Genomic DNA, 14297 nt, shown 5'->3' with positions numbered 1-14297 from the left:
ATATTCAGGTTTTATTCCATATATTCAGGTTTCATTCCATATATTCAAACTTTCAAATATAAGAATACATATACAATAATTTCCTGAACGGCATGCCATAATATATATATATATATATATATATATATATTTGAATGAGTTCAAAAGTAAAATGTTTTTTGTCCTTTTTATATTTTAAGTATAATATGAAAACAAGGGGTAGCTGGATTAGTTTGTGTGATGTAAAAGTGCATGTAGATAAGTTTAACTAAACCTAGAGATTCCCAAGTGATTTCATATTCATTTAGAGGACAGAAAATTAGCATTTTTAGCTTCTTGTCCAACAGGTTAAATACTACTTCCTTTTAGCACACAGCATTTTTGGACTCGTTCAGAATCATCAATGATTTGATGCTTTGGAGGCACTGAATCACCTTATATGCCTGGTTTGTTTTTTTGTTTTTTTAACGTTTTTCTCAGGCATCATGTTTTCTCAGGCCTAAAACCAAAACTGAGCAGCTACATTGACGTTTGCGATCAATCAGCCATGAGCTGCCTGAAATGACGCAGGTCCAAAATGAGAAAGAACATGTTTTTACAGCATTAAAGATCCTAAGGTTTTTTTTTTTTTTATTATTATTTCTCAATACCCCTTAAAGTAAATGATGAACCTGTGAATGTTTGAGTCCTACAATAAATCAGGATCCATAGTTCTTTTTTTTTTGTTTCTGAACACTTTCCGTCTTTGGATGTTCCCGTATTCAGGCGCGGTGTTTCATCCAGCAGATGCACTCGGTGCAGTTACTTCAGGCCCAGATTTCAGCCTCACAGATATCCAATATCCAGCCAATGTGTGTAGTCGGCTCGGAGGAGGAAGCATGCGTGCACAGCGTCGGCCCGTGCTCTGACGGGAACAGACTCTGGCGAGAAGAAGGAAAACTGGCCAACATCTGTTAGCGCAACATCATTACAGCTAACTTGCTCCCATGCTGCAGCCTTTTTCAGTCTCGTCACATGCAACCTTTTTTTTTTTTCCTTTCCTTTTTGCAAAGTGAGGAAACTTGTCATTCCATTTGTAAATTAAGAATACCACATTTATGATAAAGACCTACATGGGCTTGTGACTTACACACAACAGATGTGATCTTTGGCCCGAGGCAGAGAGCTGTTTTGGAACAAATGTTTTGTTTTAGTTTCATGCATAAATGAAATGTTTCTGTTGGATCTATTGTTTTTAGACATAGGTACGACTGTGTGCTTTATGCAGTTTCTCATTTGCAATCTCCTTCTTTATTGATTTCTGTGAAATGACTGAATAATGGTGTGTTATTGTAGAAACCTTGGAGACTTGGTAAAGCTTTCAGTCAGGGAGGATTAACTTTTACTTTGTGTGTTTTTTTTTTCGTAATATCATCAGTTAAACACCAAACAAGTTTCCTGTTTTTGCTCATTGTTCTTTCTTGGTTCTTAAAGCCCATTTTTTTTACTACATGTGTCTTGAGCTTTTCTTTTCAAATATAATATAATTTAATGACATTTATTACGTGATGAAATGCCAATTAGTAAAAGAGTTGTGTTGATTGTCGCAGTCCTCCATCCTGATTGGCTCGTTGGTGACAGTGGAAAGGAATGACTCCCTTCTAACAGGAAGAAACCTGGAGAGCAGATAGAAACTGGAAGTTGGGTTGGCAACAGAGCCTGATAACTGAAAGCTCTGCCTCCCGTTCTGCTTTTAGGACCGGAAAGCGAAGTGCTCTGTTAGGAAAATGTGCAACGGTCCAGTCTTTAATGTAAGGTGGAGCTTGGTGGTTGAGAGGTTTTGGGATGTTAGGTTTTTAAATTCTATCCTGAATTTTACAGGGAGCCAATGGAGATAAGCTAAAAGTATCACTCATCACTGTCTCGCAGTGTGTCATGGATCAGCAGGTGTCGACGTGCCAAGTTTTCATCATCCCGCCATGACAAAAGACGAATTTCACACACTGTCCATTTAGCATGGGGATCCCTTGCTGATCCCCTTTTGTTACGCCACATTTGCTTGGACCAGCTAGGCTCTATTTCTAGCAGCGTTTTTTGTTGTTTTTTTTCCACCCTAATGTGGCGTAGCAGTCGACAGAGAAGGATTAGGTTAAAATGGATTCCAAGGCTGCCAGCAGAGAAGCTGCTTGGGCTACTTCAAGTGTCCCGTGGCTTTAGTTCTGTGCTGTTTGTTGTTACTGTGCTGTGACAGTCGGGTTGCTTCACATTTAAGCGGACATGGCTGGAATTAGGAATTCGATCAGGCAGAAGGTGCAAACCCAGAGAGGAGAGGTGTACCTGTGACTTGGTTAGCATATGGTTGCCACAGTGGATCATTCCAGGTTGTGATTAAGTTGGCACTTGAGTTTCACAGAGTGAGGCTTACGTCTTCATCAAATTCTTTTTGAATTTATTTGGCTTGTTATAGACTTGCGGGCCAATATGATACTGAAAACATGGCTGGAATAGCCAAGCATGCAAGTCTTCCTGCAAAATTTATTTATATGGCTTAGACTATCAGTTAACACTGTCAATAATGCCTGTCTGTGTGTCCCCCCCCTCCCCGTATCTTCTCCCTTTCAGGTTTTATCCAGACAGGTACCCAACACAAGACCTGAGGGAGAACTTCTGTCGGAATCCCAACAACGACCCCGGTGGTCCGTGGTGCTACACCACAGACCCCAACGTGCGAGCCGAGGAGTGTGGCATACCACAGTGTTCACAGGGTGAGGCCAAATATCCTCCGCGGGCAACGGGGTTCTGATAAAATAAAGCAAAAAGTGAGGAGTGCTTGAGGGTTTAATCGGCGTTGATGTGGTTTATTTCTTGTTGAAAGTTTTGTTTGTGTTCCCAAGAGGAAGAAGAAGAAGGAGGGAGGGGGAAAAAAAGTTGAGATAATTCTTGTTTCTGTGTTGGCAGAGGTCTGTGTGACGTGTAACGGAGAGGATTACAGAGGCAGAATGGATCACACAGAGAGCGGCAAGGAGTGTCAGAGATGGGACTCTCAAAAGCCTCACAAGCACAACTTTCAGCCTAAAAAGTAAGCTGAAAACCACCAGTACACACTCAAGTCAAATGATTGAATAAACTTGAAGGAATGAATATCACTCGCTGCCTTTCATGCCAGTGTTTTAGACTAATTTCATCTTATGTTGAGAAATGTGGGACTTGTTTTGGTCAAACCTGAAATCTAGTATGTGCAGTCTCATGCAATATCACAAGATGTCCGTCTCAGAGTATGCGTTGTGAATGACTCTCAGCTACTACCATGTCAAATTTTAGCTCGATATCTGTGAAATTAACTGAGTTGTAGCCATTTTTGTGTTGGCTAATGTCAATTACGTGGGGCAGCCATCTTGAATTGGATTATCTCCAAAAGTGAACCTGTTTTTAAATGTATAACCAGTGATCATTTTTCTGAACGTTTCATTAAAATCCATCCAGTGATTCATGAGATATTTTGCTAACATCCAGACACATGAACAGATGCAGACGTGGGCAAAAGTGTTCTTGTCCACCTTCCCCTTTCAGCAGCAGGCGATAAAGACACTAAAGCTAACGCTCACCAATTATTATGATTTATGACCTTCTTAATTTTCTCTGCCTTGTCAGGTATCGGGATAAAGACTTAAAGGACAACTATTGTCGTAACCCAGACAATCGTCTTCGACCCTGGTGCTTCACCATGGATCCGCAAACTCCATGGGAATACTGTAACATCACCGCGTGCGGTAAGTGCTTGTTTTACTCTTGAACCCCAAATCAAAAGCAGGATAACCTGCTAACGGAGCCTGTAGAGAAATAAATGAGATCGTTTTGATCTGATTCACGACTCCTTCACTTGTCATTCATGTTCTTCATAACCTTGAACTATGTGACCTAACTCTGATTGGATTCAGAAGTGGACCCAGCCCTAAGGATGTTGGTTTACTTGGAACACAGATGGTGTTTTTTCTTGGACAAAGGATTTGTTACATGCAGTTGTCTTTTAGGTCTTCAGTGGTTTTGCTGTTTGTTGTGGTCACTTGGAAAAAAAAAAAAGCTCTCCATTTTTACTACATTGTCTTTTAAGTCTGTTTGTTTCATGTGGTGTCTGTCTTCAAATCTTTTTACCTCAGCAAGCAAAAGCAAATAGATTGTTTCTGAAGGGAATCATCTGACATTAGACAGGTGTTTTGAGACAACTCAGGACTAGAAAGTGGAGGATACCAATGGATATCCCTCACACAGGCACTGAAAGGTCCAGTAGCTGCTGAAATCAGAGGGTATAGAGACAGATCGATGTGCAAAGGGGGGAAAACGATTGCAGATGCTTCCTTGCTGAGCTCAGGCGGTCAGTGAATGGTGTGATGAACATGAAAATGATTTAAATCAGATGCTGTGGCCCTCACAGATACTAGATGTCAACTTCAGAGCTCCTTCTATAATCCAGCACCAAGTGAGGCTGGATCTTTTACAAAACCAGATAGCATATGGAAATACAACCACAGTTCAGTTGTTGAAGGGACATGTCCCATTCTTGTCTGATGCAGGATTCTTGCTGTTCATCCTTCCCGGGTCGTCTTTGCTTTTCTTTCTGTTTCATGATGCGTCAAATATTTTCTGTTTGTGAGAGCTCTGGACTGCAAGAAGGTCAGTTCAGCGCCTGAACTCTTTTTATGAAGCCACGCTGACATTAGCATTGTTTTGCTGAAATAGGAAAGGCCTTCCCTGAAAATGATGTCATAATGAGTGTATGTGTTGCTCTAAAACCTGTATTTACTTTTCTGCAATGATGGTATACTTTCAGATGTGTAAGCTTCCCATGCCATAGGCACTAATGCACCCCCATACCATCAGAGAGGCTTTTGAACTGCGTTCTGATAACAGGCTGGATGGCCCCTCTCCTCATTAGTATAATGAGGTGGTGTCTGATTTCTAAAAAAAAAAAAAAAAAAAAAGATTTTGATTCGTCTGACTACAGACGGCTGTTTTGAATGAGCTTTGGCCTAGAGAAGACAGCAGTGTTTCTGGATAGGTTCTTTGTGGATTGCAGATTCTGATCCCATGCAGTCATGTTCAGAACAAAATCAGACCTGGTTTTATTGCAGTGGCCCCGAAGGGCCCAAATCATGGGCATCCAGCGGCAACTTAAACCCTTGTCATTTAAACTCAGAGATTTCTCCAGATCCTTGAAATCGATTGATATTATGAACTATAGATGATGGGATGTTTAAAATCTAGCCCATTTGTCATTGAGGAACATTATTCTGAAATCGTTCCACTGTTTTTAGACAATTTCTCGCAGACTGATGATCCTCTGCCCATCTTTACTTCTGAGAGATTCAGCCTTTCTAAAATGCTCTTTTTATACCCAGTCCTCCTACTGACCTGTTGGCAGTTAACCTAATTAGTTGGAAAATGCTCTTCCAGCTGTTTATTTGTACCACTTACTTTTACAGCCTTTTGTTGTCCCTGTTAAGTGGGGAGGTTTCACAGGGATAAACATGGCCCTGTCCCAGCTGCCATCGAATTGAAAACCTGCTTCTTTTTTTTTCTTCAAAATGGTACAATTTCTTAGTTTAAACATTTGATATGTTCTAATGAAAATAAAGTATGGGTTTATAATCATTCCATTCTGTTTTTATTTACATTTTACACACTGTCCAAACTCGAGTATAAGAGATAATTCTACTTGACTTTTATCAGCTTGGAAGACTTTTTTTTTTTTCGTTCTAAGAAAAACCACAGAGATCAAAAGGAGTTTAGGTCACTGGAAAGTTTGTTCATTACTTTGTCACAGTACACTGAAATATTCCAGTAAGCACACCCACAAACGCACAGAGCATCTTTCCTCCCCCTCCCCTTTTTCTTTTTTTTTTTTTACTTTTTTCTCCGTCAAACACGAACCGCACATGCACTTTTTACAGTACAGCTTATGATTTACGGCGAGGGTGGAGGTTCTGCATTTGTCCAGATGTGTGCATCCCTTAATGCCTGCCCCCTGAAAGATAAAAACCACTGACCTGTGCTGCACGGTGCACACAGACACTGGCATGCGTTACATCAAGCCAAAGAATCCCTCTTTTCTGCCCGCCTTTTGCGTTCTACCTCCAAAACATTCTCTTTTCCTCCTCCGTCTTCTTCCATCTCATTTGTCAAAGGCTAAAGAAACAGAACAGCCATCCGCAGGGAAGAAGTTTGCTCCCTGCACCACTAAGAAGAATTCCATCTGAAAATGTTTGGAATAGTTTATTGGTTGCTATAGCCGAACTGGGTTAGATAAGATGGCTTTTGTGGATAATTGCTTTTTGCCTGAGTGTATTCATTTGTCTGTACTATTAGCTAAACATCTCATAAACCACTGGATGGATAATGGAAGCACATCTACAACTGATGAGCCATTTTTTACAGATCCGGAGCTAAACTTCGGTGGGGTTGTAGCTGAGAGTCTGAGAGCTAACTCATCTTGCATGATTTTGCACGAGGTTTGACCACAACAGCCATTACTTTGTTCCTTTTCATTATAAGTTGTTCTCACTTTAAAACTCCGGCAGGAAAGGCAGCGGGTGTTATACATTCCCTCCAGAAACGCTAGGCCTTGGGTTCTTTTTTTTAATCGAACCCTTTTGTTGTCTGCAGCTTGTGGAAATCCCTGTGCGCAAGAATGTGTGGCACCAGTGTTATGAGTACACAGAGTTTCCTTCGCATTAGCGGTGCAGGGGGTGGAGAGCTACTGTTTTTGATCATCTGTCTCTAGGTTAAACATGACACATTCTTCTGGGGATTATCATCTCCCTCCTTCTCTCCCTCCCTCATTCCTGCATTCAATTTTTGCTCGTGACTTCCTTCTCCTGCTTCTATTTCAACAACAAGATTTTTTTTTTCTTCCTCCCTTGCAGATTCAGACCCCAGTGAGGACTCTGATGTCAACACAACAACGTCCTGCATCCAAGGAAAGGGCACAAATTACAGAGGAACAATGAATGTGACTCCGGAGGGTGTGACATGTCAGCGCTGGGACTCCCAGTTCCCACATAACCACTCTTTTCTTCCTCAGAACTTCAAATGCAAGTGAGTGATACTCGTTTCATGGTTACTCACATGACAAGGAGGCGACTTGTTTGTTCTGTGTATTTAACACTCGTTAAAAAAAGGGAAGCGATGACATTAAATAGTTTTGTTTGCAAGCCATACAACCATCGGCATCGTCATTTAAATTGGAGCTTGTGTGTGTCCTAGAAACCTCCAGGAGAATTTCTGCCGCAACCCAGATGGTGCAGATTACCCATGGTGCTTTACGACAGACCCTAATATGAGGATAGCCAAGTGCACGCATGTCCCGAGATGTGATGCAGAGGACTCACAAAAAATAGGTAAATTGCTCCAACTTTAATTTCCGTTTGGACGTTTTAGCAGACGCCTAAAAGAAATGTTTGAATAAGTGCTTGGTGCTTATTATTCAAACAGTCCTAAAAATAAAGACAATCAACAGAGACAAGACAAAAATCTAACACTAGATTATTTATTCTTGTGGAAAGAGAAGTCCAAGTCTTTTAGTATTTGATCTTCGTACTAAAGTCACCACAGGAGAAAACATTTCATCAGGCCTACAGTTTTAAAAAAGTGAACGGTGTTCTTCTCCATACATTACAGCTTTATCCCATTGATATTTCTGGGTTTATCTTGAATTAGGTTTAGGACTTTCATCTTCTTTAACCCTTTTTTGGTGGAGAAAAAGCTTTTATTGTTAATGTCTTACGATACAATATGGTACAATAAAAGGCTTCATGATTCAATGCAATATGGATGCAATACTGATACAAAAAAACATGTTTTTGACTTGCTGTCCCAAACACATGAAGCAGCATGAAGCTTTTTGTGATGTAACAGAGTTCACTTGTTGTTTCACCATTTATTAATGGTCATAATTACAGATTACTGCCCAGATTTCAATGCTGGAACGCTGTGTTTCCAATTCTCTAAAGATGGCACTTATCATTTATTTAAAAAGGTTTGGTCTTATCCATCTGTAAAACGTTTTTCTAACAGCCCCTCTCAGTGTTCTTCTGACTGTAAACTCAGGATCATTAGTATGATCCATGGTGAACCTGGCTTCTTACTGTATAAAGTATCTTGCAAATTAAGACACTTCGTACATTTGGTTTAACCTAAGTTAGGGAATCACTCACAGGTACAAATATATAACCTGTCTGACCGTAGCTTAGTAGAGTCCAGACTTGGTTTTAATCCTTGTTTTTTTTTTTGTTTTGTTTTTTTGGTTTTTTTGAAAAATGAACAGATTTCTAGATGGTTAAAACAAATGAGAATTTGTGTTCCAGATATGGAAGTGTGGACTTTACTTTATGTGAATCCAAGTTAGCTGTTTTCCCTTTGTGTTTCTTCTAAAGTAGTGGCAATTTTCTATTCAAACTCTCAAAAGAAAAAGCCTTTTTCCAAAACGTCACAAATGGGACTTTTTTTCAGAGCACTAGAGTCTGTGTGTTAAGCTTTCAACAAATGGGAAGCATCTTGTAAGCGGTTTGTTGTCTTGAGAAGCACAACTCAAATAGTGAAGTGCAGATGTTCGCAGACATGTCATGCCTTCGCAAAGTGCAATTACACAGACATTTTCTGTTTTGCTCTCATAGGACTGAAGCCCTTGGCAGTGAGCTGCCCAATGAATTCCACTTCGCAGAAGAACAAAAACACCAGGCTTTGGCAACCGTGCTCGCTGTCAAATCCCATATTTCTCTGCTTTACGTTTCAGACGACCACACGTGTCTGTTACTGCAGGCCGCCTTCTTGTACGGTTCAAGAACAAACATATTGAAGTTTAAATGCTCCATTATATTTTAGAGCCACCCATTACACACAGTGTCATCAACTCGGCTGATTCCAACCACGAGGAAAACATTAAGCCACGTTTTTAGTTTCTTTCTGCAAGTGCATGGTTGTATTTCCAAGCGTGGCTTCTCACCGAAAGCATTCAGGTGTTTCAGGAACTGGGCTCCTGTAGGAATGTTCGACAAGGTTTTTGAAAAGTAACTTTGTCTCACTTTTTCCCCAGAGTGTTATGAAGACAACGGAGAGGCGTACCGGGGCTCATTAGCCATAACTCGGTCAGGGATTCCCTGTGCAAACTGGTCACATCACATAAACAGGTAATAAAGTAAAGTGCACTCAAATACCCTAAAGCTTTTTTTTTCTTTGCATGGAGGGCTCAGTGGATAAGTGTTGACAATTTAGCTCCCATTGCCTCATGAAAAGCTCTTTTTATACTGATGGAGCTAAGCTGTGAAAACAAACAGTGAAAGGAAATCAGGGGTTCCTCAGGGGTCAATACCAAGCCCAATTATTATTCATCTGATGAGCGGGAACCCTTTGGTGTTCTCGAAGCGACCCACCCTTTACAGAAAAAGTTGCCCGCTCCTAGAGCTGCGACTTCATGCTGAATTCAGGCTGTTGGATTTCGTTAATTTAGAAGAATTTTAAAAGCCAGAATGGCACAGACAGATGGACATGTTCCAGAGCTGACCCCTGACCCCAGGAAGTGCTTTCTGAGGAGAGCAGATCAAAGCCAATCAGCTCCCTCGCATAGACCGCAGCCAGCGAGTCTACCCCGCTCCAGGTTAGGGGGTCATCCCGGGGAAAAACTGCTGAGAGCTACAGCTTGTTTAACATTCTCCTGGGAAGTGGAATTATCTTCACCCCCCTGACAAATTGTTGCCCCTCGCTTGGCGTGATTTTTGCGCCTGTGTGTCCAAACTCCTACCCAGTAATTACTTTTCAGGGATATTTTGGATATTTGAGAAGATTGCATTTAATTCTTGTACAGCCAAGTTGCAGGAGGACACGCGATTAGATGCGAATTCCTACCAGTCGAGAGCACGACCGAATCGCTCCATGGAGGATGGGGCTCCTGTTGGTCTGAGCCCAGCTGAATGCTTGGACTGCATACTTTTGTACTCCCTTGAGCACTCATCTGAAAACTCTGTTTCCTTCTGTATGCTCTGTGCAGCTAATGCAAAGGATTCATTGCGCTATAGGCAAGCCAGAGTCCGACGTTGCAGATCTATTATCAGTACTTGCGTTGCGAAGGTACTGCGTGTGCAGTGTGTGCACCACTCACCGCACAGTATACAGACTTGGGTGTTTTCAGAGTGTAATGGCTTAAGTTCTAATACACTGTGCACAGAATAACAAATGGAATATGAGAATCTGTATTTGTGTGTTTTACAGTGAGGATTCTCACTCTACAGTATCCCATGTAGGGCTGGAGATAAACTATTGCCGGAACCCAGATCGAGACAAACACGGCCCCTGGTGTTACACGAGTCCAAACAACCGATTGGTCTGGGACTACTGCAAACTGAAGCAATGTGAGTGACTGAAATAATGTTTATCCTGTGAAACCCATCTCTGCCTGCATCCTTGTTCACAAAAGTAGAGGGGTTATGAGTTCTGCACCTGCTGCTCTGCTTTCTGGTGGACATATTTTGTTGCCAGAGACAGAGCCGAGCTAGCTTTCTTTCTTACTTTCTTGAATTTTTGTTAAGCAAGGCTAACAAGCTGCTAAATTCTGAATGTAAGTTCTTAAGTATTGATAATTAAGACTGATAATTAGCCACCTTTCCAGGTGCTGTTGGACATATTTTGTAGCCAAAGACGTAGCCCTTCTTTTTTTTTTTCCTTTTTTTCTTCTTAGCTTATGCTAAGCTAGGCTAACTTGTTGTTAAGTTTGAAGGCATTGATAATTAGCCAGTTTTACTGGTAGCGATAGACAAAATTGAAGTAGCATTCCTACTCTTTTTCTGTCTTTGTGCTATGCTAACGAGCTGTTAAACTTAGTTTTTTTTAGCAGCATTGATAATTAGCCTGCTTTACATGTGTTGTTAGATGGTGTTTTATATACAACAAACAGTTGGAAAGTATTACTGCTTCATGAGTCATTTTATTCTGTTCAGACCATTTCCGAAGACTGTACTGATGTGTGGCTATGGCTCAATAAACCAATTTAGCTTTACAGCCTTTGATGACCTCAACAAAGTACAACAATAACAGCTCTTCTCTACATCTTGCTTGGTGGCTTATGTGATCTGTTCGCTGCGGTTTTGTTCAATTGGCAGATAATGTACAACGCTCAAACAACAAACAGATGCGGGACTCTGCTGCCAGCATTTTATTTGAGGAGGGGAGAAAAAAAAAGCCCACGCTGACTGCTGGACCCAACATTTTCTTTGGCTGGTTCCATTCTTACTACGCTGAAAAAGCCTCTTATGAGTGGCTGGATAATGATTTCCATAATGTAAAACATGTCCCGCATGAAGTTTTTAGGTCTTGAGCAAATTTATCTGCAGTGGCTGCTGTCAAAGCTCTCGAATGATTCAGAAACTAAGTCCTTATAAAGTCTAAAAATTTGTTGTTTTGCTCCGGGGTTTCATTCTTTGTGTGTCAGTCAATTTCCTACTGATGTGAGGCCTGTTCTTACCGTTGTGCTTTGCTTTACTTCTATCAGGCGAATCAGCAACAACAACTCCGCAGCCCAACAGTAAGTATCCGTTCTGCTCATCTGGCTTTTCCCAGCCCGGTCGTCCTCCTTGTCTCGCCATCTCTGATCTCCTCCCCTTTTCCTTTCTTACTCTTTACATCCGATCCCTCTGTTGCCATTTAACCTGGCTAAAATCCTATTTTATGGTCGGCCTTTGAAGTTTAAAAATTACCATTTTCACTATTTGAAATGCAAAACTGCATTTGTCATACATACTTTACCAAAATGTCTTATTATTTAGATCTAGCCAGGCCCAAGATATCGTGCTTCGTGCATATAAACACCAGGATAGTTGGAGGACATCAGGTACGAGGTACCGATGGCAGCTGGGTTGTAAGCATCCAAAGAGAGTAAGTAAGCAAAATGGTCTTTATCTACATTTATGCTAAGCTTGGCGTAGACTGAAAACATATTAATTTTCTTTAGGAACGTTCATTTGTGTGGAGGCTCTCTGATCAGGGAGGACTGGGTTTTGACAGACCAGCAGTGCTTTACATCCTGGTAATAATCCACCATATGCTACTTTTTGTAAATGTTCTCCTGAAGCATGGCTCTACACAGCTTCTTTAGGGCATGCCTTTTCTTTCCTATGTATTATTGTTCAAACATGTTTGCCTTCCGTATACCATAATGGCGTATTCGATAAGAAAGAAGTGACTAACTGCATGCCAGTCGGTGACATCTTCAGAGTCAAGGGCTGCTCGTACTCTGCATCCTAACTTACCTCATACGTCGGTCATTCGGTTCGCCTTTTTTGAAAGTTGCGTGTCACTGCTGCGAACACAGCGTTCCGGATCTGAAGGATTACAGAGTGCAGGTCGGTCTGCGTCACCTGAACGTTTCGTCAAGGCGTCCGAGATTGCGCATCTCTCGCCTGATCTGCGGCCCGGAGGGATCCAATCTGGTCATGTTGAAACTAGAAGAGTAAGTACCCAAATGTTTGAAACATTTTCCATGAATTTAAGTTCCTGGTTTTAAAGCACAAACTGTTCCACCCTAGTAACTACTCTTACTGTCACTTTTTTTGTTTCTTTAAAAAACAAACCGATTTGGGGGGGGTTTTGTAGTTAATGCTACATAGTTTTTCTTAATTAGAAGCAAAACACAAGGAAATTTTTGATTGTTTGCACATTTTTTTTTTTGTTTGTTCCAGCCCCGCCCCCGTGTCGGAGGGTGCCTCCACAATTCATCTCCCAGTAAAAGAGTGTCACATCGCCGAAGGCACCAACTGCACCATGTACGGATGGGGGGAGACTAAAAGTACTGCCTTCTTCCACCCACAAGCCAAAAACACTTCCTATGTGAAAAACTTCTCAGCTGAAAGGATTGTGGTGACTTTCATCCTTTGCATTGTTCTCTGTTCAGACACAGGTCAGGATGAAGCCCTGAACACGGTGACCATGCCGATGGTCAACAATGACATCTGCTCACAAATCAAAGGGGACACGGGGGACAGCAGAATATGTGCTGGTGGAAAGATAGGGGAAGGTGTGTGCGATGTAAGTATCATCAGTCCTGGGCATGCTGCTGAAATTGGCTGTAGCTAAAGCCTGAGCCGAACTCTAATCTCCCGTGCGTTACTTCCTTGCAGAGAGACTATGGCGGGCCGTTGGTTTGCCAGGAGCACGAGCGCAAAGTGATCACTGGCGTGAGCATCCAAAGGACAAAATGCGCCTCGTCGCAGCCCGCCCTTTTTGTTAACGTTGCTTTCTATTCGGAGTGGATTTACAAAGTCTTTAAGCTTTACCCTACTTTGGAGAGGAACTGAAACGTCTCACGGAGAGCAGCTGCACGACACGCCAGAGGAGAGGAGAACCAAAACCTTTCCTGTTGGGAACTAACCAAAGTGGGAAAATCCCTTTATTTGAGAGGAAGGAGGCTGGACGTACCAAATGGAATCTTATCTCTTTAAGAACGAGAAGATCTGTCTAGTCCACATCGATTTTTTTACAACCAAAGTCTTGGGCACATGGATGGTGAACTACAATGTTTTGACTTGTTCTGAACTTCTGAACCCATTTAAACAAAGACAACGAAAGAGACACTTGTGAATCAGTATTATCTCCTGGAATGTACTTGAACCCAGTTCCACAGAGGCTACCAGGATTCCTCTTTGCCTGGGATTTCTTATCGTTCTTTTAATTTCTTTAGCTGGTCTAAAACTCTTTTTACCTTAATTAGATATGAGGAGAGAGAGAGAGAAACAGTTCCTGCTCTAATGTTAAACACATCCCACAGAATAAAGGAGAAAAAGGTCATTATATCATTTCTCCTCCTTCGGTTTGTAAAGCCACACCTGTCCACCCTTCAGGTTCATCAAATATTTAGAGAACCCAGCAGTGGTAGCTTCAGCAAGCCTGGCCGCTCGGTTTGTGCGCAGTAGCCGAACTATCTTCTCCCCAGTTAGCTGTAACTGTTGGTTTCCCCGAGAGGAGGTCTGAGTGGGGCTGAGCGAGCTGCTCCGAATCTGATGCTAATATTTGTAGCATGAGAGAGAAGAGCCAAATAAAACATGTCTGTTTTGGTCTCCGGTTTGGAGGGAACTGTGGCCCCTGGTGGGCTGTGTCATCTGTAGAATATCTGAATATCTTTTTTTTTTTTTTTTTTTTTTTAAAAAAAATTTTTTTTTTTTTATGGTTACATGAAAGGTGATTGTATGTACAAACCTGCAGACTTATTAAGTTTCTGCTTCGGTGTATGAGTTTATAGGTCTTATAGATCTGGAATAATGTTCGTAAAGTTAGCTACGCTTCTTTGTACTTCTGATTAT

General features: G+C 41.5%; 1 protein-coding gene across 1 annotated transcript in view; it reads left to right on the top strand.

The window, feature by feature from the left end:
- Positions 1-13788, top strand: part of hgfa (hepatocyte growth factor a) — a 23718-nt gene extending 9930 nt beyond the window's left edge. The window contains exons 5-18 of the mRNA XM_017414766.3: positions 2581-2723; positions 2917-3037; positions 3610-3728; positions 6879-7050; positions 7219-7352; positions 9047-9140; positions 10219-10358; positions 11495-11527; positions 11769-11877; positions 11954-12028; positions 12314-12451; positions 12681-12787; positions 12893-13026; positions 13119-13788. Coding sequence (XP_017270255.1) covers positions 2581-2723; positions 2917-3037; positions 3610-3728; positions 6879-7050; positions 7219-7352; positions 9047-9140; positions 10219-10358; positions 11495-11527; positions 11769-11877; positions 11954-12028; positions 12314-12451; positions 12681-12787; positions 12893-13026; positions 13119-13295 — 1696 coding nt within the window. The 3' untranslated portion in view covers positions 13296-13788. The remainder of the gene's footprint in view (positions 1-2580; positions 2724-2916; positions 3038-3609; positions 3729-6878; positions 7051-7218; positions 7353-9046; positions 9141-10218; positions 10359-11494; positions 11528-11768; positions 11878-11953; positions 12029-12313; positions 12452-12680; positions 12788-12892; positions 13027-13118) is intronic.
- Positions 13789-14297: the final 509 nt, after the last annotated feature.

The sequence above is a fragment of the Kryptolebias marmoratus genome, linkage group LG18 (assembly GCF_001649575.2).
Source record: "Kryptolebias marmoratus isolate JLee-2015 linkage group LG18, ASM164957v2, whole genome shotgun sequence".
Classification (NCBI taxonomy): domain Eukaryota; kingdom Metazoa; phylum Chordata; class Actinopteri; order Cyprinodontiformes; family Rivulidae; genus Kryptolebias; species Kryptolebias marmoratus.
The sequence above is the reverse complement of the archived record's forward strand: the minus strand, read 5'-3'. Positions and strand labels throughout refer to the sequence as shown.